Source organism: Syngnathus leptorhynchus, chromosome 6, assembly GCF_054491065.1.
Source record: "Syngnathus leptorhynchus isolate UIUO chromosome 6, UIUO_Slep, whole genome shotgun sequence".
Taxonomy (NCBI): Eukaryota; Metazoa; Chordata; class Actinopteri; order Syngnathiformes; family Syngnathidae; genus Syngnathus; species Syngnathus leptorhynchus.
This window is the reverse complement of record NC_141200.1, coordinates 11,134,097-11,161,594: the sequence shown is the minus strand read 5'-3', so window position 1 is coordinate 11,161,594 and position 27,498 is coordinate 11,134,097. Positions and strand designations below refer to the sequence as shown.

Here is a 27,498-nt window from a genome sequence, read left to right as displayed (position 1 = left end):
CTCCACATTGGAAGAGAGTCCAACTTCTTCCGAGAGGTTTGTCAACTGCCTTCATTTAGTTTTGATAACTCTCATCTAGACAACCTTAATTTATGAAAGAATATATTTAAACAGTGACAAAAGACAAAAACACAGTGGGTAGTTGCCATTAATCTTTTAATTATGATTTTGAAAAAGCCATCAATCCTTCCAGTGTGTCTTAATGTGTGGTCAGTCCCAATACCCTTTGTTGCTGCTGTGTTTTGTATACACATTTTTGTTTCTTTGATAGTGATCTACAAGTTGTTCATGTATAACTTTATCAACACACGGTTTTGGGTTGCACAATCAGATAATCGGAATTTGTGACTTTAAACTCCAGTTGAGATACAGTGTTGTTCTGTGCCCTGGCTTCCAGGATCTTGGGTACTTTTCTTTTGTCTTTTCATAAAACCTTATTAGAAGACCACTTTTACTCACCTCCAACTGTCCCTTTCATCTTGAACACTTTCACTGTTGCAATCATGCAGAAAGGCCGTAACAATGATCTTCAACATGAAACAAGTAAAATATGCTTTGTGTGCTTCTCATTAAGAATATATTAAAATGACTACTCTGACAAGTGTTATTTATTTTTCAGGGGTGCTAAGATGACATTCAGGATGCATACTATAAGTACTAGTACCATTATGATATGTTATAGGCTGCCTGTTGTGTCAGCAGCTATCAATCATTTCCATCCATCCATCCATTTTCCATTTCAACCATTTCCTTATTCCGTTCAGGGTTACCAGTGGAGACTGCCCCAGCTCACACTGGGGTGAAATGCGGGGGCTACGACTGACCACCAATCAATTGCAGGGCACACACAGACACCCAACCATTTCCACTCACATTCCCACCAATGGACAGTTGAGAATAATCTATGTTTTGGAAGTACGGGAAGAAGCTGGACCACTTGGAGAAAAACTACACAAGCACAGGGATAACATGCAAACTCAACAAAGAGAATGTGAAGCACTATCAATGTGAAGCAAATGCTTTTGCTGCCCAGTGTGCCACAAAATGGTAATATTTCTAAATAATGAAGGATGGGTGTTTGTCCTTAAGGAAACATGCAGGTACCATGATGTGAAAGATATTGCATCCTTTTGCAATACACAAACTGTATAATAGAAGTGTGTCAGGTTGGAATAATTGATTTAATTTGAGCACAGAGCAGTGAAATGATATGTGAATAATATGCTCCGTTTATGATTGTGGAAATGGTGCTGCTCTGACCTGGATTCATTTGCTTCTTAACACAGACGGTGTGCTTCACGGAGCAGCCCCCCCCCCCCATTTAATTCACTCGTTTTATGAAGTATGGATAGTTATATAAATACAGTACACGTATGGCAGGTTACACAGACAATCACTTTGAAAAGATTTTCCCTCTTTAATTAAAACATCCAGTTTTCTGTCTTTCAATGCAATATGTACATCACTTTCATTCATATAAGTCAATAGAAAAGTCAGTACATTACAATATACAGTACATACTAATGTGTGCATATAAAACATGACTTTGTCGTTTTAATGATGAAATTTGAGTCATTATCAAGTCTATATATACAGGCCGACGAATGAGATATCTTCTATTCAAAGACTGATCAAACATTCAATGTGCGAGTATCCCTTCATTTAGAGCACCGTGTTGTCCAGTGTCATAGACTACACAACATTTCTATTTCATACTTGTCTCTATCCAGACTTTGAAGTTTGCTACATGAGTGTAGACTGTATAGAGTTCAGGATCACACTCCCCTTGGTCATAGCCAAAACTTACTAGTCCCAGAAGTCTCCAAAGTCTTTTTCTTCCTTTTTGAGTAGGGCCGACAGAGGGATTCCCCTTGTCATCGGTAAGTGCAGGGAGGATAAGGATTCCCCCGGTGTCAGAGGGACATATGTTAGAGGGTCCATAGTTGGGCTTCTGGCTAGCACACAGCATGTTGTCTGTAACACTGACCGGCACCCCATTACGAGCGTATTGCTGCTCGCATGGAACGATCTCAGCGAGGTGAACAAGGCCAACTCTCGCTTTTTCGTCAGCACCCAAACCTGAGTCAGCAAGGGGAGACCAGCCAGTTACGAGGCCTTGTCCAGACATCTCGTCCTCGCCCTGAAGGTCTGACAGGCACAGGGGTTGCACTTTCTCTCCAATCCTTGCTTTGTCCAGTAACTTGATAACAGCTATGTCTGAGTCAAGAATATGGGGGTCGTAATTTGGGTGAATAATGACGGTGGCCACCTTTGGGAGCAAGAATAAATGCAATTGTTATTGAAGAGCTTAATCTTAAAGCTACACATAATGATGATCTTACCCTCAAGTGTTGGAGGCCTTTATTTTCCCTGTGATCGTCACGATAGTGTTTCCCGACCACCACCTTGATTTTAGCTGCATCCAGAGGATAAACCTTCCCCAGCTGTGTCACGCAATGGGCTGCAACCACAACACTCCGTTGGTTCACCAGAGCTCCACTGCACACCAGCTGCCAGTCGGAAGCCCGGATATGGTTACTAGCTCTTGCGTTGCCATCCTTTTTCACAGATCCACTGTGGCTCTTTGCCTTGGTCAGTTTGGTTTCTGGACCATTGTTGGTGCGACGGTAGATGGCCACTAGCCAAGGCCAATGAGCCTCTTCAGGCCTCTCAAAGTCAAAGGTTGGATGCTTCCCACACACTGCCAAAGAGGAGGTGACAGGATGAGAGAGGATAGAAAAAGAAGACCATGATGAAGAGGGAGGATGGGGGAAATGATGTCATATTGAGGCAGGGTCCACACATTTTTTTGTTGAACCTTCTTTCTGCTTCTTTAATACTTTTTACAAAACAAAGAACAGAGCATTGTTATTTTAAGACATGTTTACCCAAATGCAAAATATCTCTGATTACGACATTTTACGAATCACAATAATTCCGTGCATATCTTGAACTCAGGAAAGGAACCACGTACAAGACACAACACGGATTTTATGAATCACGATAATTCCGTGCATACCTTGGACTCGGAGTGGCGGCTCGGTGGGGCAGTGGGTAGCACGTCCGCCTCACAGTTAGGAGGGTGCGGGTTCGATTCCACCTCCGGCCCTCCCTGTGTGGAGTTTGCATGTTCTCCCCGAGCCCGCGTGGGTTTTCTCCGGGCACTCCGGTTTCCTCCCACATCCCAAAAACATGCTTGGTAGGCCGATTGAAGACTCTAAATTGTCCCTAGGTATGAGTGCGAGTGCGGATGGTTGTTCGTCTCTGTGTGCCCTGCGATTGGCTGGCAACCGATTCAGGGTGTCCCCCGCCTACTGCCCGATGACGGCTGGGATAGGCTCCAGCACGCCCGCGACCCCCGTGGGGACAAAGCGGTTCAGAAAATGACTGACTGACTGACTGACCTTGGACTCGGGAAAGGAACCGTGTTCAAGACACAACACGCATTTTATGAATCACAATCACAAAAAAGACACAACAGCTTCCTTCATCTGTGAAAAATGTTCTAAGTATATTATGGGGACAGAATATTGAGACATCTGGCTATTCAAAACTGCCCAAATTACAAAATGACCCCTCCCCTTGGAGCTATAACAGCAACCAAAGACATTGCTTTGCGCATTTGGACCGTGTCTTTCTGGAACACTTAGATGGTCTTCTCACACGGTCCATACAAACTTGGTAGCATGAGTACGAGTAGTCAATGTGGAAGGGAGCTATGGTGACCGCTGAAGATTTTGTTTATGCTTTTAAAAATGAGCTTCCACAAATTTAATATCCACAATAAATTACATGTGTCTTACATGTTAAAAAAATAATTTAAAAACACGTACCAAACAGTTGAGCTGGCATCTCGCGTCTTTTTAACAAATTGTTTGTTAATGTACTGACTGGTCAAGCCGGTAGTTACCCGTAGAAATTAAAGGATCAAACATCCATCCATCCATCCATTTTCTGAAACGCTTAGTCCCCACGGGGGTCGCGGGCGTGCTGGAGCTTATCCCAGCCATCATCGGGCAGTAGGCGGGGGACACCCTGAACTGGTTGCCAACCAATTGCAGGGCACACAGAAACGAACAACTATTCGCACTCGCACCTAGTGACAATTTGGAGTGCTCAATCAGCCTATCAAGCATGTTTTTGGGATGTGGGACGAAACCGGAGTGCCCGGAGAAAACCCACGCGGACACGGGGAGAACATGCAACCTCTACACAGGGAGGGCCGAAGGTGGAATCGAACCCGCACCCTCCTAACTGTGAGGCGGACGTGCTACCCGGTGCTCCACCGAGCCGCCTAAGGATCAAACAATGATTGGTTAAAATATGTCTTACGATGTATAGCATGTACTTAATAATGTCAATAACTTTTGTTTCAGTTGGCTTTGTATATTTATGGTCTTCTTGCATCTTTGTGTCTAAATCAGGCGTCCAGCTCTTGTCCTTAAGGGTCACTACTTTGCCTGTTTTCCATGTCTCCCGCCTGCAACACATCTGCTTCAATTGCTGAGTTCATCAGCAAGCTCAGAAGAAGCTTGATAACGATCCTGGTCATTTCAATTAGATGTGTTGCAGCAGGGGGACATGGAAAACAGACAGAACAGCGGCCCTTGAGGAGAGTTTGGACATTCCTAGTCTAAATGCAGAAATGTTCTCACTTGTCTAACTTATCCCAATGGTATTAAGTAATTGAGAGACCTTTAATGACAATGTTCAATATTCTACAAATACCAGCAATTCTGTTTGAAGTGTTCCATGATGACCTAATCTTATTCACATAGCATTACGGACGGCTGCTGCCCTCACCTGGTGAACAAGATACATGGCGCCCGCTCCATTTGCCTGTCTTGAGGCAAGTACGGCGAGGGCTGCCACTATGGTGGTAGAACGGAGACACACAGTCATACTCGATGTGTGTGTAAAGGTGATGGAAACCAGAAGCCAACTGTGAATGTACTGGTGGCCCTTTGGTGGGGCCGTCTGACTGAATTTGTCGACCCACTGCAGTGGAGTACAGTTTGTGCACCGGTGTCTTCCTGCGGGCCAAAAATAAGTGAGACACAACCAAAACGTTTTAGTGCATGTATTTTTCTTTTGATTGAAAACAATGAAACCAATATCAAAAAACAAACCTGAATGGTGTTTGAGGGGGTTGGATTCTTTGTCTGACCAGTTCTGATACTTTGGGCTCCCGACATGCTGCAACAAGCATGTACATGTCGGCACATAATGAATTAATAACTTGGACTTAATAAATTAGTTTTCAAACAGTGATGTTCAATACATTACAGGCTTACAGATTAATTAATCAAGAAGCTTAACAAATGGACCTTTCCTAAATTTGCTGAATTATAGAACACACCACATAAATTATAGAACACATCTCTTATCCCCTCCATAACATCGTCCAATTCTTAACAACCACAAACTTCACAATGTAATATCATCCAAAAGAAGAGTCAGACATTCGGTATGTATGACCATACTTGTTATCAAGGGTGATATAAGTTTATGTTATTATGTGAATTGTTTCCTTTTAAGAGTGTTTTTTTTTTTTTTTTTGACACGACACAATCACGGCACACTTTCAGACAACTCGTGAGCCGAGATTGGTTGTGACCTGAGACCTGACAACGTCGATGTCATTTTCAGTCGACACCAAGTAGCAAAACAGACACCCACCGAGATGGATAAAAACAGGTGGATTTTGCCAGTTGAATTTTGTATTTCACTCACAAAACATTAATCAGAAAAGGTTAGTTGATTGCACAGAACACAAAAGAAAATTTGGGGTCGACTTCCTCTTCAAATGTGCTAAAATATGGCTTAGGTTTAAGATGGGAGAAATAATATTTGAACTTTTGAGTTCATACTCAAAGTAGAAGAAAGTTCCAGATGTAGAGCCATTAATTTTACAGGAACTAAAAATCCTCAGTGCAACCGGAACCAAAATTCTACATTACCACAGACATGTTGTCTTATCCCTGTGGGTTGTGCACAGTAATGATGATAAAGCATAGTCCTTACCTCTAACACACAGGGGTTGTTTCCCACTCCATGTTCCATCTGGTTGGCAGCGTCGCAGGGCATCTCCACTCAGAGCGTAGGAGTGGTTACAGAAGAACTCCACTGTCTCAGGCTTGGCCCTTGGCATCACGTGATAACCATGATAGAGGCGAGGGGGAGGTGGGCAGCTCCAGTCTGGAGAAGAGCACTTCATGTTCAAGGGGAGTATGAGGGCAAAGGGGAAACTTTTTCATTGACGTTGTGTCTTACCAATGAAGCTCTGGTTTATGTCCTTTTCTTTTTCCTTCTCCTTTTGATGCATATCAAGTTCCTTTGGTTTCTCAGTAGGAATTGTCTCCACTTTGTCCTCTTTATTTGTTGGGCTTTCCTTTAGTTTCTCGCTTTCTTTATCTCCTGCCCTATACAGCGTATGCTGTGTAATATTGACTCTTGAGGGAATTATTTTCCTCTCTGGTAAAGCTATTGTGTTATTTTTCCTTAAGTCATTTGTATCATCCGTGACTGTGTTGTTCTCTGCCATTTCCTGCTTGGAGATCTCCAGTGTGTTTATTTCCTCTGAGACGACCGTCCGCAGCTTCGTGTCATTGGGTCCAACTTTTCCAGTGTCTTTTTTTCCATTCACTTGCTCCTCTTTTTTTTCCTTCTCATCTTGTCCTTTGTCTTTTCTTGCCACGCCGTCAATGATATCCAGCTCTGACTTTGGGGAATTACCGACTTCTTTCTTCCCAGGTTTTACTATTTCAGGTTCTTTATTCTCGTCTGTGTCCCGGCCATTGTCTGGGCCGACACTACCCACTTTATCTTCACCACTGCTCGTGGTTTTCTCCCGGCCATTATTTTTTTCCTCTTCACCAGTTTTCTCTGGAATAGTACCAGTGTTTTTGTCTTCTGTTGTACTCCAGCGATCACTTTCTTTTTTCATACCTGTGTTCTCCTGGCTTTTTTCTTTATCTTTGCTAATGATATCTTTCTCACTGTGTATTTCTTCTTTATCTTTTTCTGTACCTTTTGCTGTCTCTTTTTCAGTTTCCTTGTCCTTTTCTGCTTCTGTGAGTGTGTTATTCACTGCAGACAAAGAATGTGTTAAGATTCATTAGTGAATTTTAGGTTTGTTGGTCACCAACTAGTATGTATATCCGTATATCGATGAATATGTATATATAGGTGGAACACTGGTCAGCACGTCCACCTCACAGTTCAGAGGGTGCGGGTTCAAGTCCACCGCCGGCCCTCCCTGTGTGGAGTTTGCATGTTCTCCCCGTGCCTGCATGGGTTTTCTCCGGGCACTCCGCTTTTCTCCCACATCCCAAAAAACATGCATAGTAGGCTGATTGAGCACTCCAAATTGCCCATAGGTGTGAGTGAGATATCCATCCATTTATTCTCTGAACCAGTTCTTCTCACGAGGGTAGCGGGCATGCTGGAGCCTATAACAACAGACTTTTGGGTGGTAGGCAGGGTACACGCTGAACTGTTTGCCAGCCATTCGCAGAACACAGACACATGAACAATCATTTGCACTCACACCTACGGGTAATTTGGAGTGCTCAATCAACCTACCATGCATGTTTTTGGAATGTGGGAGGAAACCAGATTACCCAGAGGAAACCCACGCAGGCACAGGGAGAAATTGCAAATTCCGCACAGGAAGGCCAGTACTGGAATCTAACCCACAACCTCTACACTGTGAAGTGGATGTGCTAACCAGTTGGACACTGTTGTCCAAATGAAGCATGATTTTAACAATAAATAAGATGTTTGTTTGAAGATGATGTTTGCTATGTACAGTATGTACACTAGCAGGTAGTTCTCCAACATTATGCAGGACTGTTAAGTTCACTATTACAGTCTGTGATAATTGTGATTTTGACAAATGATGAAATCTGGCAGTGTGAGCAATACAAAACTGTTCTGGAAAACATTCTGTTCAGAACATAACTTGGAAGCTGGGTGTACAAACGTTTTGTTTGTCACAATTAATCTTACAAAGCCAGTCGAGTTTGAACATTTGCAATTTTAATTTTGTTGCGTGATGTTGATTTTGTGTTTTATTAGGTAACACGTGGGTTTTAGGTTATGGTGAGGTTTTCATCTTTAAACAAAGTACTGTTTAAAGTAGTGTCCAGATTACTTTGACTTTTATACGACCAAAAATAGCCTTAGGGGCATCACATTTTAAGGATTAAGGAAGTTGCATTGTTTGTTATGTTGTCAAAACTCTAGAGAATATGTGATCATTTTCTTTTATGTTTCACAAAAAAGAACTCAGAGGAGGGTCTTAGATTTGACTCGCTCTGCAGAACAAAATGCTTGCACATGAGGAATTTCTGAAATTGTCACGCGCCTGCTGTACCTGTCACTCAGTAATCAGCAATTGACGTCATTCGTTTACAGCCACGCCCTTCCAATCGAGTCAATCACCCATACCTGTCACCCGCTCATCAGCCTTCCTACTTAAACCCCGCGATTCCGTCACTTCTTCCTTTGTCTGTCCCGTGATGCCACTCGCTTGCTCACTGCGCTCCCGCTGTCTGACTCAGGTTGCCGACCTTGTCCGTTCACTGACCCGTCTTGCCTTGCTTGCCGCCAGTCCTGACCGATATCCCGTTTACGATTTAGTTCTGCCTGCGCTGCGTCCCGACTTTCTCTTGCACCACGATGATCGCTTGCACCCCGCCCTATTGCGCGCTTGTTCTGTAATATAATAACTCAAGCATTTAGAAAAGAAAGTTAAATATTCCAGTTACTTGGTCTCACCTTTAGTACAAATAGGATGAGTTCCACTCCAGGTGTTGTTCTGAAGGCAAGTTCTTTGCGAGACTCCAATGAGTTCATATGGGTGATGGCAAAGATATTGGAGAGCAATTAAAACATCATTGGGACCGAAAACCAAGAAGTGGTCTCCGTGTGTTGGCTTTGGTGGTAGCGCGCATACTCGTTCCACTGGAACTTGCAGACATAGAAAAGGTATACATTAGATGAGGGTATGTTCATTGATTTTTATATCATTATTTGTCCATAATAAAGAAATAAAGCTAAATTACCACACTGTGGAGCAGGTGCGCTCCAGGTGCCATCACTGAGGCAGATGGCAGCACGTAATCCCTGCAACTCAAACCCTGCATCACAGTGGAAAGTGATTTGTGCTCCTAAGTGATGAAACACTCCTTGTGTGGATCCATGGGTGGGCACAGGCGGCCTGCGACATCCCACTACTGAGGAGAAATACAAATTGCATGCTGAGTTTCTTTCTAAACATGTTGTGCCCGTAAAGAAAATACAATGGAGCCTCGGTTTTTTAACATAATCCGTTCCAGAAGGCTGTTCGAGAAGTGAATCGATAGAATTCCGAATCATGTTTTCCCATTCCAAATAATGGATTTTTTTAAATCCGTTTCAAGCAGTAAAACGTATTTTTTTCATTTGCACATTTTTTGTCCGATCGCGCAACTGCAGGGCACTGCCGAACGCGCAACCGTACCGCGCCGCCGACCGCGCAACTGCACCGCGCTGATCGCATTATTGTGACAGAGCGGCCGCTGAAATTTAGAAAATATTTTTAAAGTCCTGATGTACTTTCCAAAATTTAAGTGGACCTCAGTGCGCAGGGAGCTTTATCTTGTCCGATCGCGCAACTGCAGCGCACCGCCGAACGCGCAACTGCACCGCGCTGGTCGCATAATTATGACAGCCGTCGCTGCAATTTAGAACATATTTTTAAAGTCCTGATGTACTTTCCAACATTTAAGTGGACCTCAGTGCGCAGGGAGCTTAATCTTGTCCAATCGCGCAAATGCGGCGCACCGCCGAACGCGCAACTGTAGCGCTCCGCCGACCGCGCAACTGCACCGCGCTGGTCGCATTATTGTGACAGAGCCGTCGCTGAAATTTAGAAAACATTTTTAAAGTCCTGATGTACTTTCCAAAATGTACGTAGACCTCAGTGCGCAGGAAGCTTAATTTGGTCCGATTGCGCAACCGCAGCGCGCCTGGCGCTCACTGTTGCATTGCTTTAGGTCCTAAAGTTTAGGAGCATCTTTGTGTTTTAGGATGGCTTACTGCTCCCACTTGCTTCCTTTGGAGGCATGATTAGAGTTGATGCAATCCTCAGAATGTAATAACTAACGGAATCTGTTGGCATGTGGTTCCTCTCGGCTCATCTCGCGAGGTTCAACAACCGAATTTCGTCCCACATCCGAAACAGAAAAATCTCGAATTCTTTGTTCGAATACAGAATTGTTCGAGAACCGAGGCTCCATTGTACTAGATTGTAGAGAGACTTATTTCAAAAAGTCCCCTTAAGAATTGATTAAGTGAACCTCCCTGTTGTAAAAGACTACATAAATACACCAATGTGTAACTGCTTCTGCTGCTTATTGGCCACAGTTTACATATGAAACTAATTAACACTGTGAGACTTAACTCAAGAATGATGACACTTTGCAAGCAGCAAACATAACAGCTGCTCATTGGCCACAGTTTACATATGAAACTAATTAACACTCTGAGACTTAACTCAAGAATGGCGGCACTTTGCAAGCAGCAAACCTCACAGACACGTTATTGAATTGTATAAACAATTCACAGCGCAAATTGGAGCACCTGGCTTGTAAACACAGAAATAAATAGTTGCAATAAAAACGATTTTAGCCAAAGAGTTTCATTAGCAGAGTTGTAAAAGTTTATTGAATAAAGTGCCCTATTGATTAGGGAATATTTTAATGGAATATTATCTTTACAGCTCGGATTTATTGAGTTTGTTATTTACTTTATCCAAACGTTGTAGTTGTTCATAAGTGAAACATCATTCTATAATGCAATGACATTAAAACACCTCAAATTTATATATTATAGGGGTCTGCATTAACATATTAACTTATTAATTTATGTTTGATGTGCCATTATCTTTTTGTTGGACCTGGTCAATGCCATTAGCTGTTGTTTTGTAAAACCATAACCAAGGATGCATCCATATAATCTAGTATTCTCCAACAGATCCAATTTCCAATCTTTCATTCAATGATGGAATGAAATGTGTTTGGCAAACCAATGGTGTAGGAAAAATGTGCTAAATCTGCAGTTGACTGCTTTTTAGGGTCATGGGTGGCTTTTAGATCTGAGGTTTGTCCACCACGGTTCAGGGGTGGAAAGCATTCATTTTAAGTATGAAAGAAAAAAACAGCTACTTACAGTATGTTTTCCCTGGCAGCATGTCAGATTAGCACACGCATGCTTCTAGCAGATCAGATTCAATATTAGTGCGATGAATTACCCTTAAGTCTTCTAAAAAAATTCAATTGGATGACCTTGTGACAGAAATGTAATCTTTTTTTGCGATCGTAATATTACTTGTTTCTGAAATAAAAGGACTGGCTGGAATTCCCAATGGAATACAGAAGATGAACCATTTTGTCATTTTATGGGAAAACTGCTTCAAGAATTGATGCGGACTTGTATTATCATTTAGTTTATAGCAATAAATATGACACTGAAAATGACACCATAACAGAACAATTTTTAAAGGTTCTTCTGGGAGATGTGTAAAGTATAAAAACACAAGTTCCAGAGACCCATTAATGCAAGACCATGAAGGGCCGAAATGATTCTCGCCTCTCTGAGGAAACACAACTCACTTCTTCCACTGTGTTGGGGAAAACCTTAGTGCTATTAACAGAACAACACACATTCCGTATAATTTTCCTTCTTCTTGTACTTGACATATTATTGCATATTATTTTTAAATCTTAATTCCAGGACAGCTCATCTCCACCCAGCCCAAATTACAGTATAAACTGCCTCCTCTTTGAAAAGGATCACTTATTCCAATTCATACAGTCTTTTAATCATCGTCGTGGTGAAGTGTCAAGAATTAATTTGTAATTAAGTACTTCAATTTATAGTTGTCATACACAACAAACAAAGCAATGTAGACCAAGATCTGAACTAAAATATTAAAGGGAGATACTGTGCATTTGGTTATGAATATCCTAAACATTTTCCACTCATGATAGTTCACAGATTAGCAACTCCAACTGAGTCATTGCTATTTATTTTTGTATAATTAAAAGAGCCATTCTCAGACCAGAAAACACATTTGAGACATTCTTTTAGGGAGTGAAACATCAACAAGTGCTGTAGGCATGGGTGAGGACCTCCTTGGCAACAGCATTGGTGGACAACAGTGATAGGAAACAAAGTAGGATTAGCATCTGTGGACAACATTTCATAACATCACACTTGACCGGGGGGGGATACCAATACCAATTGACTAATGCTAATGATGACTCATTTGCAGGAATGAATGTCAACAGTAACAATACCCACCCAGCAACAGCTGAAAACAGATGTTTGTGGTCTTGGTTCACATTTGTGACATGTTTAAAGACTTACCATTTTCACATCTCTTGCCTGTGTAGCCAGCCAGACAGACACAATGATATGTGTAAGAGCTGTCGAGGATACAAGTCCCGTCATGTAGGCAAGGAGAGGAGCTGCAAGCTGCCACAAAATAAATAGATCAGGGCACACAAGTATTTATTTAAAGGAGAAACATGAAACTGCGATCACATTGGAAAGTCTGAAGTGGAAGGAAGGCTGGTATACTCCAAGCTGGCATCATTTCAGTGTCATTTTCACTTTCCATTTCTACATATGTGTGGGCATGTCGAGAAAGACAAAGATCTTTTTATGACGTGGCTTTACAGCTAGTACAGTGTCTGATTGTGAGTACAGTACATTAGGCCACAAAAAATAAATGCTCTGACTTAAAGCTCCTGTCAACCCAACTGTGTCAGTCATTTTATTACTGCCATGTAAATTTAGATTAACCCTACCATGCATTCTGTATGTCTCGGTATTTACAGGGTGTTTAACACCCTGGGAGAAGTTGCTGCGAACTAAAAACCTTTACGTGACTCTCTTAAAATAGGGAGACTGAGACAGAGCTTCCAGATGTCATAAATCAATGAAACATGTAGTATGGATGGCCGTTGCGAGTTGTTACCAGGTGAAGCTTTAAGGGTTTCTACATTGTAAAACTGGATGTAGGGCAATTGTTTATTTGGTAAATATTTTTTAAGCTTTTCATGAAAGAACTGTGAACAAAGTATTTTGAAGAATACGTATGTATTAAAGGCTTTTGTTTGATATCGTGGGAAAGACAAAGTCATTAAAGATTGCGAATCCTACTTTGTGGAGGATGCTAAAGAGGTATTATGTCATCAATGGCCAGCATACCTTAGCATAGTCAATACCACCTCACTGATTTTGATAACTACTGCATTTTTGTTACTTTACGAGTTAGTAGCCACAAAACTATAACCATGGAGCCACCACAAAGCCATTGAATTGAGTCGCAAAGTTGATGTCGCAAATACGATGATGTAAGAATGTTTTATTTTTCTGGGAGAAGTGAATAGTTGTTAGGCGTTGCTTTTTCCTATGGCTTTTTCCTATTATACTGGCTTACTGTATCAAAAGAAACTTGGGTGTGCAACAGTGAGCAGTATCTCGACTCAAGAAGCTTGAGTTACATCATGTGACGGTGAATTCTTCACATTGTCAACAAAACAATGAAACTGCCCAAACGTGGAAAACTTTCAGGATCCGTCTGGCCTATATATAATTAGTATACAATTGTCACAGATGAGATATCATTTTATCAAACAACACATCAATCACATTCGACATCCCGAACTTTTAGCAGTGAAAAACTAGCTTGGTTATTTTGTCTCAAATCTGAACATTGAGCATGCTATTTAAAATGTGCTCCTCACAGTATTCTCCTTTAAATACGTCAACTATCAAGTAATTGCATGCTTGTTGCACTGTTGTTTTAGTGGTAGGTAGATGCAAATGACGACATACCTGAACTCTCTTGGAATGTAGCAAAGAAGCCATCAAAATTCTTGTAACCATCAGACTCAAAATGAATGTGGAGACTGTTGCCAGAGCTGCGAATGGGAGCAGGTCTGTTGTTTCCACAGAACCGACCTATAACACGAGAGTTGATGCTGTCACCATCTCTGACCTCCACGAAGTCATAGCGACAAGAACGATGTACCTCCAAACTCAGCATCATAAACCTGTTGGCATGAAGACGGACATGAATAAAATAAGAAAACAAAATACCCAACACCTTAGCAACTGCTGTGATTACACTCTCCCGACTTATGCGAGCACCTGTGCTATCTGGCAGAGCTCCACCATCTGCCACCGCAGTTGTGACGCTTCACAGCGCTTAGAGGGAAAACAGGCAATGAATGACAATAATTGCTCTAACAGCTGCAGGAAGTGACTGGAACTGCTAATACATGTTTTGCTGACATGAAAGGTGAGTCAGACCTGTGTTCCGCTGTGTTGGCACAAAGCAGTTTTGGACATCATTTACAAGAATCTACTTATTTTTGTTCTATTCTTGACACAACGGCCATGTGCTGCCATCACATTTCTTTCTTGTGAAAAGAATTGATGAGCCTTGCATTGGACTGTGGCTTTGGAAAGCTCAATAACCTTTATCACACTACGAGGATATGCATCACTGACACTCCTTTTGTGCCTATTTAATAAAAATAATGCACAAATAATGCCTTTGTGTGACTGACAATAATTATTGCTGATAAACCGCATGATGGCTCGAGCCTGGATAAACTTCTTAATTTTGTCTGAACAGTGGCTGTAAAATGTCTATAAAACTTCAACCATGAAATGGTCGGCCGTTTACAAACGCAAGTAGAATTTTAGTACCATTTTGGAAACCAAATACAACAGATTTTAGCATGGTTTGCTCTTGTATCATATTGGAAGCAATCACCACTAATGCTTATAATCCGTTCATCCATCGCTTCTTAGGGTCAAGGGTGAGCTGGAGCCTATTGCCACTGATTTTGGCCAGGAGATAGGGTTGGTCTACACAGTCAGTCGAAAAAAGAAAACAATTCTTATGTATATCTTCAAAAACGACGCCACATTGTATTTCCATTGATATAGTTTGATTAAGATAAAGTCTTCAGAGTCTTTTGAAATCCTTGAAAATCTCATTTAACGCAAAATTACAAATATTAACGGCAGTGTTCTGAATCAATTATCAACTTTTAGCATCCAACAAACTACTGTAGTTCTCAGTCTCAAAGCCGGCACAAACACGTGATTATGGAAGGGAAAAAGGTTTATGTAATGGAGAAAATGACACAACGGGAAGGGTATCACTCAGCCGGAAAGTTATTAAAGAAAAAAAGGCCTGTTGCATTTTTCCAAAGTACTTGGCTTGCCTTTATTAATGATGCATATTGTCCAAATATCTGAGCTGAACAGACATTTGATCTACTGCCAGGGTTTAATCATTATTACAAATGACCGATTCGGATTCTGGGGACGGCTATAATACCAGTGTAGGAGATGTTTGAATTTGTACTTTAATTTTATTTCTTTTGATTTCACAAAGTCACTGTGCTAATAATGAATGGACAATCAATGCAACCTTGCACAGGAAGTAGAAGTTCAGATTGCGACATTATTGCAACAAAATAATACCGCCTTACCTGAGTTCTATTGTAAAGGGTTGGTCCACCTGTATGGTCCACTCACACTGAGCATTGTTGGGGTAGCTTTCCAGAACTATGTGACCTTGACGTTTACGTATCACCCCACCACACTCTGTTGAATACAACAGAAATAACTCATTGTCTCATTGCACAGAATGTGCTGTGCCTATAACATTTTACAAGTTTATAATGACATGTTGGTCTATAGACTGCACGTTCATGTTATTTGTCTCGCAGTTCTATAAAGTGGAGTTACAAGATTCCAAAGTTTTCTAAAGAATGACTAAATCATACAACAAACATCAGGACAGTTTTTACCTTTTCATGAAGAAAAAAATGGGCTATTGAGTAGGGCAACATTTTATACTCGTAAAGTTTTGGAGTCCAAATTTTACATGTGAAATAGTTTAGAATCTATCCTGAATATCTGACTGTCAAGAAGCCCTCCTGGGTGTGGGCATTCTTCCAAAGAGGGCATAGTCATCCCAGATGTACATAGATATGTTCAGAGGAAAGGAAAAATCATTTACTTCATCCCACAGTAATGTATATGTGTACATACAGTACAGTAATGTGTTCCTTAAGTAAATGACCTCACTCACTCATGCAGTTTCCACCAGACCATCCGGGACGACACTCGGCACAGTATTGGCCACGGATGAAAAAGTCATCTTTGGGACCCCATGTCCCATTGTTGCACCGCTTACAGTTCTCAAAAATACTGCAACCTGGAAGAAACATAGTATGGGGTTCAAAAACGGAATATTAGACAATGAATGAACATTTGCTTCAATTCATCCAACCTTGTCAAAAATATACATTGAACCCGTCAAAACTCCTTAGTACAATGCAGTGATATGTTTGCAGGGGATAGGTGATATGTGGTGTGCCTGTGAGTATGCTCATATTATATGACTACGTGCTCCAGTATTAGTGTTCAAATATTCATTCTTAAAGGGTAAGACACTGAGATGCTGATGCGACTTTGACACTACTATGCCATGCTAAACTGACTTCATTTGGGTATAACTGTTTCAAATACGGGCGGCCTATCATGCATGTTTTTGGAATATGTACCTGGCGGAAATCCATGCAAGCACGGGAGAACATACAAACATCACACAGGAAGCCTAGAGCAGGAATCAACCCCGGTACTTTTGAATTAAGAGGGGGGGATGTGCTAACCGGTATATGATACAGCTAAAATTTTACTCACATGCTAAACATTAGCCTAACAATGGTATCTCGAAGTCGGGTCACTCATCTCAGCACTATCTGCTTGTTCTGCCCGGCCCCCATTCTCGTAATGCAGTCACCACTGCTATATACCCTCGATATATTTACAATGAATGAACTCTGCTAAACCCATTACACTCATCTTTCACTGCAAATTAAAGCTAAAATATTTTTACCCCTTTTATTAGAAATGTGGTAAAACCCCACAATACTGTTTCCTGAAAAGACGGATTTCCACTTAAGTGGCTGCTGGGTCAATTATGGGGGAGGATGGCAAAGTATGTCAGGTATGAATTTGAACAGCATATGCGGACTTATACATGGTAAATTATGACTTCACTGTGCACAGTCCCTATGAGTACATTTAGTGAGCACAAGGTACTTGTATCCATCTTAATTCTCACCATCTGTTTTTCTTCTACAAAACACTTCGATTCCATGTATACAAACATGACATTCTTCTGGAGGAAAACAGCAACAACTTGAAAAAAAACTAATTTAGCAGTAAACTCAGCATGTGTGCAGAAATGGCCAGACTTTGTCATGACAAATTATTGATTCTTCCTGTAGGAACCAACGTAAAAACATTAGAGTCTCATTAAACACTCTCAAGATGCATAGGAAATCTTGTGATGTGAGGTTGGCCTGCCAACAAATTAGATCCGACATAATTAAGTTGTTTTCTAGGTTTTCCATCACACTTATTTGTCTCCCAGCAGTGTAAAGGCCAGAAGAGGCAGACAGCTCTTGGTGTGGTGCCAAGAACACAGCAGACACTATTGAAAGACTGAAAGCTGACTAAAATCAACATACCATTGCAGTCTCCTATTTTCATGTCTAAAAACATGCCACTCATGTGTCAAACATAGATGGATGAGGTATTGACTCGTCTGACTTTTTTTGTCAGCAATATAAAATGTGGAGTAATCCACATTCTACCAAAGAGTCAAATAGACGTGTTGTGAAATTCTAAATTGTTGTTGCTGACTGTAGTTGTTTAAACTGTCCACCATATTACTATGTATATTATTATGCAGTTGTGGCCAGAGTTGATCATATGCCTTGCAAATATAGAGCAACTGAAATAGGACATTTATTATGCACTCATCAAACTCCACTGACGATATCATGATACATTACCATTTTTCAATGAGAGACTTGGCATGGCTGCTTCTTGATTTTGATTGTGGGCCAGGTACTCCCTCATATCATACATGACATATGAACTTTTTGTTCTTTGGGATGAATGGACACTAAATCTCACAAACACCTTCACAAAATTGTGTTGCAAGTCTACCCCAAAGAGTGGCAGCTTCCATTTTGAGTTCCTGTGGGAGTAGCAGCCAGCTGTGTCAATTTGTTTTAATACTGTAGACTGGCTGTATGGCTCTTGACTACACCACAGATGGGAAGGAGTGCTTTGTCTATTTGTTCAACGATCCACAAGTCAGGAAAAAGCATTTCTTTTTTATTTCAATAGGGAGGACAAATGAACGTTGTGCGCTAAAATTGTGATGGCTGTGGTTGCCAGCCGAATAAACTCAGAAAATTAAAAGCATTCATACAAACGTATAGGACATGTTTTTGGAATGAGGGAGGAAGATGAAGGATTCTCAGAAAACACAAGCAATCATGGGGAAAACATGCAGTCTACACAATGACGTGTTTCTTTGAGTAAATCTACTAAAATTTGCTAACCTGATACTGACACAGAGTTAACCAATAAATGCAATATTTTTCTCCAATTAAATTCAACAAAATACCCAAATACTTAACAACATTATAAATGTGTGCCAATTGCCTGGCAGCCACTGATCAAGTTGTACCTGGATGGAAGATGCAGGGGTCACACTCATTGATGGCGTTGCGGCAGCAGGGCACAGCGTAGCCCACCGATGTCCCTTGCAGGGGGCATTTGCAGCGGATCACATCATACTCGCAGCAGCTCCTGCACATGACGTTCCACTCTGGGCCGGGGCAGTGGTCGGACAAAGAGCCGTAATCTAAATAAAAAAATAATGTACTTTGTTTTAAACCACAAGAAAAATATCAACAAACGGAGTGCGTCGTGAGTACCAAAATAGACAGGACAATAAATGTCAACTGTGATATTTGCATGAGCAGACTTGACTTTAATGTCCACAGAGGGCTGCTGTGTTTACTACTTTTGTGTTTATGTGAGCTGCTGCCTACTGCTGCTCTGGTTATTTCCTCAGCTTTGTGACCTCAAGCTTCTCTTTGGATTTCCCATGTTGTGTGTTTGCATGCTGTGTACAAAATCAAACATCAAGCAAAATCTGCTGCAATATGAAAGTCACCATGACTGATAATTAAGACCGTTCTGGCTAGGTACTTTGAGCATTTTTCTGTGGTTGTGTCAAGGGTTTTGTTGAATTTGGGAAACAGATAGGATAATGTCCTTGTAGCCGAAGGAGAATTAACAGATGCAGCACTTTAAACTTGGCAAGGGTGCTCTTCCAACAGTTAGCTCATCATTATATTCCACGTCATTTGTACATTAAAAGCAGACAAAGTCCCTTCAAATGCTATTAATGCTTCATAATTTGATCAAACTGTTATAACAGGAATGGGCATGTTTTTATTTGAATAACTTGAAGCATATCAACTGGAGAGACAAGACTTTACACAGTGCTTAGACTGGGTTCTTTGAAAATTCACACTATCAAAACATATAACAAACTGTAAAATGTTCCACTATTTTTCTTCCACAACTGATGGTACAATAAATTTGATATCAATCAACTGCAATTGGGGCAGTGTATTTCCAGTAGGTTAATATCACTGCAGGTTTTCAAATGGCAGATTTTATGCCTCATAAAGCTGCTTGCAGGCTTTACGCTTTTATGTTATCTTGTCTGTTGTTGAAGTCATTTCTTTATTTGACGACGTGGGTTGGGTTGAATTTGTGCATTAACCTTGAAAGCTCCACCAGTCTTTTACTACATCTGTCTGCGGTCTCAAGAATAGAAGATTAATGTCTCCAGTCTTCACACACACATGCACACTATTCAAGCTATCATACCAACCACTAGTTGCAGGTTGTTGTTGCCGCAACAAATATAAACTCACAGCCTCATCAATTTTGTTTTTGTATACTGCTGTACTTGTGTTGTCTCATCAGATCGTCTGTCTCCCTCTGAACAAAAATATACTCTTACACTTTATGTCTAGATGGTCATCTTTTGGGGATTTCCATCTTGGAACCACAAGCATGCACAGTGATGACGAACAAGTCGTGTTTATAGAAAAGTTGGCGAGAAAAACAAAATAGCATTCAACACAACTACACGCTTTTTTTTTTAGGACCATTTAAAACACAGCGCATTTGCACACTTCCCTTGACGCATGATTTAAACCGAACGGGACCATATAAGTGATGTATCGAGGCATTATTTGACTACAATCTGTGTAGTCATTAACGCTCATCTGCTTGCACTTACAACAGAAAAATGGTCACGACCAAGTGCACTTCAGATCACTGATGTTTCATCAGTAATGTGGACCAGAATACATAATTTGTGCACCTTGCATAAAAAGCATCGCCAAGCAAGTTACTGGCTAACGTTACCATTGTACACTGTTCACTATGACATTTAACTGAGGGGAATGGCTCACAACACAGGATGAAAATCGTGTTTAAAAGTTGCGATGGCTGCCATATGGGGATTGAGAGGTTACAGACACCATCTCTTCTCATGAGACCAATTTGCGTCCTTCATACGTAAAGGTCACTTAGGTCCATGAGAGTCGAAAACATGAGTTATCGGACAGAAACATGAAAAGGGGCCAGCCTGGTAATGTCATCAGACGGGATGGTGCTATGTCCCTAGGGAGCTGACCCCACTGTGACCTTCAACCCTCTCAGGTATCCCTGTCGGGTTAAGAATGTGAATAATTGTTATCCTTTATGATATTTTTAGGGGATGAGGTTGTTAGCAGGTTTACACTGAAAGAAAATATTTACATTTCTATTCAAGATTGTTGAGAAGGGCAGAATTATATTTTATTTTTCATACATTTTGTAAATGTGTATAAAAAAGCAAATCAAGGTTTTGATTTCATTTAAGCATTGCACCCTCCCCAGAATACAAATGGGAGATTTGTCATAAATCAAAATGTATGGTCTGCTACTGACTGGCACAAACTAACAGAATTCACTTTTGGTCGTGTTTGGATTTCTTTCTTTTTGCCGTTGGGTTTGCGACTGAAACATTCTCCCCACCCCCCCCCAAGGCAAATGACTTTTCCTTTCCATGTAATCCTAACTTCTTACGTCATTCTACATGAACCAGAAAGTATTTTGCTAACTGAAATGGGAAAAGACAAACAAACTAAAACTCATTTCAACATTGATGGGGGTACCTGGTTTAAACTGACTCTGATTCTAGCTCTGCAATGGAATGATCAGAATCAATAATATGACCACAAAAAGGGGAAAGATGCCTTCTGTATTCCATCCTACAAGTTTTTTTTCTGCCTCCATCTAATTTCTGCACTGATCAAGCAATTAGAATAATTTCTCTCACAAGCACTTGGGTATCTCCCCCCAAAGAAATAATGTTTTATCTGTGTGGCAAAAGGGAACAACCTTTTTTTTTTAAGAAATAGTGTCTCAGGCCTCATAATGTTCACTTTTGTTTCCTTCAAAAACACAAGCAGCGGCGTTTGGGTGTTTGTACTACATCGTGGCCAGATTCAAACGGCTGACCTTTAGTTCTCAATATATTATTTTTTAAATGTCATTTGAGCATTACAAATTTTGTTAGAATTGAGGAGTAGGGCAAGCGAGAGGAAAAGCCCACTTTAGTTGCATTTCCGGATGAAAAATGTTATGAGATTTTCAATGTTTCTCTAATGAACAGTTTTATATAATGTGTGTTTGCTTATGATGATAGTGTTCTATTGTCAAAGGTACTTCTTTCACTACCTTGTATAAACGCACGTATGGTGTGAGATATCCAGGTCGGCAACAAAACCTGCATAGAAACAATTGCACGAGGACTTTTACACAGTTGTGGTTGTACAAGGATTTTCCTGTGTGCATATAATTGGAATGTTGCACTTAGTTTAAAAATCAGTATTATTTTTGGTTATTTGAAAGAGAACACCATAAAAAATATATTACGATCTAGATTTTGCTGACAGCTTTTTGCAATGTATTAAGAAGCAGCAACTGAGTTGCATGCCTGAGGCTATTGTACTGCAATTAATGTCAGACAACTCGACATGCTGTCAATTGTGTGTGTGTGTGTGCGGGGGGATTCTACTTACTGGATAGAGATTCCACCCTGATATTTGGCAAACATTAAAACTGTCAATCCTTTAGTTGTTTCATGGTTTTAGGGATAGATTAATTTGTTATAACCACTGTGCCTTATGTATCCCAAATTCAGAGTTAGTTGTGAGACAATGGGGACCATGCTCCAGTAAAGTACACCTCAGCTCCCATAAATACATTCAAATCATTGCTCTGTGTGTTTTATTCATGGTCAAATGCATTATTTGATTGGGGGGAGGTGTCTTCGTTTAAAAGGTATTATTAGACCATCTGCACGTGGGAGTGACAACAGTGGTGGTACTTGATTACAAAACCAAAGCAGTTTGAGTCTAAAACTCCAAAGTTTCTATGAGCTCTAGTAGTTTCCATGCACTGAAAAGTAAAGAACGTGGTGAGCAAAGTCGCCCTTTATACTCACAGGTAATCGTAATGAGAACATGAGGAATAGAAACTCGATGGATTTACGACAGAAATCGTAATTTGTGTGCTGTGTTCCTTTCTGCAGTTGTAAAGGAAAGCAGAAATGAGATCATGAAGTCCAGGGTCCAATGTTTTAGGGGGTTTAGTATATCTTGTCTCCTCTGAGACAAATGGAAAGTAATATTTACCCACAGTAAAATTGTGTTATTTTGGGATACACATGGTATTATTTTACTTAATGACCCATCACTATTTCTTTTCATGGCAGAAATTTTTATTACTGGTCAGTCACTTCTCACCGAATGTATTTGTTAAATTGCAATGAGGGCACAATTTCTGAGGGCACAATAGAATTGTGGTTCTGGCATTCCTGTGCTGAGTTTGCCGGTTCTCCTTGTGCTTGCATTGGTTTTCACCCGTTAGTCTGGCCTTTGTTTTCTTAACTTTTGATGTCAAACATAAATATTTACAGCAAAAATAAAGCAATCTGCCTCACCATTCCAATACTTTTTGAGGGGAGTGTAGTTCAAGCGCTACTAGAATCACAGTAGTTATTATGGTAGTTTCCACTTTGACTTGAATACAAAGTGTGTGTTGCTGCGGCTTTTGGAAATGGGAAGTGTTGTTTGCTTTTTTTTCCTCCAGATGTGGAAGACTCTCTACAAGCATGTGAAAAAAAACTCATACGGTAGAAATAACACTCATTGTCACACTCTCCATCGCGTGGTGGAGACCTCTGTATGCCCAAAAAAAGCAGTTCGCATTTGTAACTCAGCTGCGCACTTTTGATGTCAATGCAGACGATGACATCATTGCTGACACAGCCATGGAAGCGGTCATGGAAATTACAATCTTGGATGGATCTATGGCTCATTAGTTTGACCCCCCAATACAGTCATTGTAGACATAGGGTCAAAAACATTATGAACCCTGACCTTTGTTGCCAACAAAAATACTGTTTGATTGTTTTTGGGTTAAAAATACATTCTCATCAAGCTCAAAATCAAATTATGTAAATTAAATTATCTTGAGGCTACAGCATTTTTATCTTATTGTATTAAGTAAAGCAACTACATTTTCCCCTCCTTTTCCTTGCTTCGCTCCTTGTTCATACTGCCGTGATTTGCTACTTTAAACGACTAATGTGGATTGAGAACATGATGCGCATTTTGAATTTAATCATCCCAAAGACTCAATCCAAAGGCAAGGAGTTTGTCTGTACTCTCTGGCTTTCGCGTCACATGACATTCAGGGAAAGATAGGTGCATCAAGAGCTAAAGCTATTTGCATATTTCAATGCTGATACCTAAATGTTATCAGAAATGCATCTGTGCAGTCTATCCGTGGTATTTGCAACTGACATTTTCTTGCTCACCGCTTGAATCAATTTGAATACCACTGTGTCCTCCTAGTTTGCATGGAAACATAGAAAATGATACCTATTTAATACTGGACATAATAAAAGGTAAGTGTCAACTAGCTCGGCCAAAATATCGACAGTATATATACAGTACTACTTCAGAAAATGTAATCACACTCGTAAAAAAAAAAAATCATTAGATATTGATTAGATATTATTCAAGTAAGTCTTTTCACATACGATTTTAATCTGTTGGGAATCTTATCAATGTATCATCACTGCCTGGCTAAACATCCATCCATCCATTTTATCACCGCCTGCTCAGGATCATGGGGAGTGGAAGCCACCTGCCATTGGGTGAAGGCAGATGACATCCTCGACTGGTTGACAGTCAATCACAGGGTAGAGTGGAGATTAGCAATCATTCACACTCGCAAGCACATCATCACTGAGAGGGGACAGAACGCACGCTGTGGCTGCCTTACATGAATACCAGGTGAGTGAGCCATAATTACATCATCAGTGGCATTTATGCTGTTGCCTAGCAAAAAGACTGATGAAAACACATTTTATAAAAAAAAGTTGGACTAATCCATACCGATCTATTTCGTTCGCCATTATAAGCAGAGAAACATATATCGTAGATTTTTGGCTTCTAGTTAGTACCCAGGTGAATATCTGCTTACACATTCAAATTCTGATGCTAAGCACTAATTACGCTTGTGTTTTGTTTTATAAAGACTCAAACGGAAACTGCTTTTAATTGGACTACATCATATTATATGGTAGAATTATGAAAGCAATGGGTATTTTTTATTCACTTAATTTCATAATTGGTTTCTTAATTTGCAATAAAAATGTTGGTACAAGTTTTATTTTTTCTTCAGTTACATGTATATTGTCATGCATCATAATGTCGTCATCACAACATACTAAGAATTATTTGTGATTTGCATCCTTGTAGAGAATAGAGAATTTCTTCCAAGCAAAAAATATTGCCAAACTGTCATGTCAATTAAATGACATTCGAATAATTTTACACAGACTATGAATACACACAATTAAACTATTTCCTCAAGGCAAAAACTTAACCATGACGTGCTGTGGAAAGTTTGGAGTGTGCGTATGTACAAGTATACAGTTGCCTTTGCATAGTCTCTCCACAGCAGCTGCCTGGTATTTTGAGGTCATTGTGATTTAGCTATCATGGAACAAGGAAACTCTCCGGGGAACATTGTGGGTAGTGCAGATCTGAGTGTGGGCTTATCCTGCCGCTCATCCTGTACATTGCTTCAATGAACTTCCTCGATTCGAAAACCCACTAATGAAGTGTATTATCCACTTTGATGCGCATAAATTACAATTTACAGCAGTAATGCGGCCTGGGATTGACTTCTCTGTTATACAACACGATATTGAGCCTAAACGCATGCAATTTTTCTGTTTTAGCTCAGGATTAATCCTGACAAACGACAATTTCAGGTAAAGGACACATTGGTATGCAGACACTTCAGCAATCATCAGATAGTTACAAAAGATTATGCAACAGTCTTCAAGAGTGACTCAGCTGACAACGAGGGAATTCATCAAATCACTGCCAGTCAACACAGACGGGTTCGCTGGCCAACATGACTTTATTGTGTTTTGACTACTTGGAAATTTGTAAAGTGGGGTCGGAGGGCAGCGGAGACATTGACACGCATCACTGCAGTCAGCACGATCGATTCAAACTTGCTGTATCCTGTAGAAGTCATCAAGGGCGAATATGCAGAGACTATTTTAAGTGCTACATCTCCAGTGACCACTTTGACATTAAAAGAGAAATTGTTGCAGCATACCAAGTCTGAACAGTGCTATTAGGATGGAAGCTACCTAAAGGAATGTGCCGTAACAGCACTTTTTTTGTTTTTATTATGTAACACCAGATAAACAACCTCACACAATCAAAAATGCACTTTTTTCTACACTGTACATAAAGATATCAAGGATCATACCTCACTCTGTATGTCATCTTTGCAAAGACGATAGATAAAAAAAACGAGTCACCTCTATTAATAAACATGCCATGTATCTTTCGGAAGACTTTGATTTTTTGCTCATTTGCGATTAAAGTATTTAAAGAAAGACTGCATCAAGACAAAGATGTTGGCTTAAGAAAATATCCACAACAGAGAGAAAGAAGTGTATTATACAAGTAAACTTGGTCTCTTACTGTTGGGCCAGGAGCTCCCCTGAGGTACAAAGATAAAGATGAGGAGGTAAATGAGAAGGAACAAGCCTGCCCTCCCACTGATAACTGCGCTGGTCCCGGAGATTGTGTGGGAGCCCCCATCGGCTTGCCCCAGCTGCTGTCCGGGTTCCGCAGACAGCATGCTGCAGTCTGGAACTCTGTTTACTTTCTGAACTCAGCTGACATCACCATCTCAAACTCTTTCAATGCTTCCTGCCCCCACCTTCTAATTCTCCCTCTCTCTTTCTCTCTCTCTCTCTCTCTCTCTCTCTCTCTCTCTCTCTCTCTCTCTCTCTCTCTCTCTCTCTCTCTCTCTCTCTCGCTGTCTCGCTCTCTCTCATTATCTTTGGCTTCAAGTTACAGTCCACTCCTAATGTTCTGCCTTAAACTCTACTCCTTCCACATGGAGGACCACAAGCATTACTTTTAAATGAACGCAGTCTTTTATGCTTAACCCATTGTGTCTGTCCTTCTCTTGCTCACACATATACAATGAAGCTCGGCACATACATGGTGAAACAAATGATGTGATGGAATTCACGTCTGGTGGACTACTCAAGTGTTTTAAAAAAAAAAAGTCAGTGTTAAGTTTCACATTGATCTGATCCTTAAAGCGGGTGTGAGGGTGCAGCATGTTTCACAAAATAACATTTAGGTAGCAATTTTCACGAAATACAAGCACCTATGAATTGACTCTGCGGAGGTTAATACTATCGAATGAAAAAGTGTAAAGGCTTGAACTGTCATCATTCAAGACAACAGTAAAGATAAAAGTGCTATGATGGTATTGCATCCCCCTGGCAAAAACTCTACCCGCCACCACTGATTCATGAACGACTTATCCTCACTAGGGTCATGTGGGTGCTGGAGCCTATCCAAGCGGGCTTAAGGTGAGATGAGAGTGTACACCCTGGAATGCTGATATTTGTTCAGGAAAATTCAATTTATTAGGTCCTTTAAGGTTTTGGAAGATTATGCTTTGTTTATCATTGTCTTTCTCTGAGGTCATCATTTGAGTCAGCGATGTCATGAAAGCACGCCCATCATTGCTACTGACAAGGCCCTGGTGTGTTTAATCAGCCTTTTTGGCGGCAGGCCCAATTATTTGAGGGGAGAGGGGTTGGAAATGAATTGTACTGACTGATTACACTGTATGTGTGTTTTGGCCAGTAGCTGTAAATTGAGTGTAATGAAACGACACTAATGTGAGACAATTATTTATGTGATGCTATAAGAATATCTTAGGGACATTTTGTCTAATTGATGGCTTGGTCTTCTACACTGCTTTTGTTTGTTTGTGCTAGTGTTTTCATACAAGGAGTGTTTGTTGGGTCGGAGTTTGGATTTGGTTGTATGACAATCAGTGCAATCCTTTCATGTCTTTCTA

The 27,498-nt window shown here is 40.6% G+C and overlaps 1 protein-coding gene across 3 annotated transcripts; it reads right to left on the bottom strand.

The window, feature by feature from the left end:
• Positions 1-1,338: 1,338 nt before the first annotated feature.
• Positions 1,339-26,253, bottom strand: pamr1b (peptidase domain containing associated with muscle regeneration 1b). 3 transcript variants are annotated; one of them, XM_085915122.1, is made up of 14 exons: positions 26,094-26,253; positions 18,629-18,805; positions 16,169-16,294; positions 15,564-15,678; positions 13,891-14,108; positions 12,415-12,522; positions 9,069-9,239; positions 8,782-8,973; positions 6,274-7,089; positions 6,025-6,198; positions 5,130-5,196; positions 4,804-5,033; positions 2,343-2,701; positions 1,339-2,269 (listed from the first exon to the last, which is right to left on the bottom strand). In XM_085915122.1, exons 1-14 carry the CDS (start codon positions 26,251-26,253, stop codon positions 1,706-1,708), a joined length of 3,477 nt encoding a protein of 1,158 aa, XP_085771248.1. In that variant the 3' UTR covers positions 1,339-1,705. The 3 variants fall into 3 exon arrangements, with proteins under 3 accessions (XP_085771248.1, XP_085771250.1, XP_085771249.1); XM_085915124.1 differs by lacking the exons at positions 15,564-15,678; positions 16,169-16,294; positions 18,629-18,805; positions 26,094-26,253 and adding an exon at positions 14,206-14,270 and having other exon boundaries at positions 1,344-2,269; positions 13,891-14,016; positions 14,087-14,108; XM_085915123.1 differs by lacking the exons at positions 15,564-15,678; positions 16,169-16,294; positions 18,629-18,805; positions 26,094-26,253 and adding an exon at positions 14,206-14,300 and having other exon boundaries at positions 1,344-2,269.
• Positions 26,254-27,498: the final 1,245 nt, after the last annotated feature.

What these genes read in the sequence shown, in the direction of transcription:
- pamr1b (XM_085915122.1), bottom strand. Translation starts at nt 26,253, where the DNA reads ATGCTGTCTGCGGAACCCGGACAGCAGCTGGGGCAAGCCGATGGGGGC. An exon ending in CCCCTGCATCTTCCATCCAG is followed by an intron (nt 16,295 to 18,628) that starts GTACAACTTGAT and finishes TGTTTCTTCCAG; the next exon opens with GTTGCAGTATTTTTGAGAAC. An exon ending in CCATGTATCTTGTTCACCAG is followed by an intron (nt 2,702 to 4,803) that starts GTGAGGGCAGCA and finishes CCTCTTTGGCAG; the next exon opens with TGTGTGGGAAGCATCCAACC.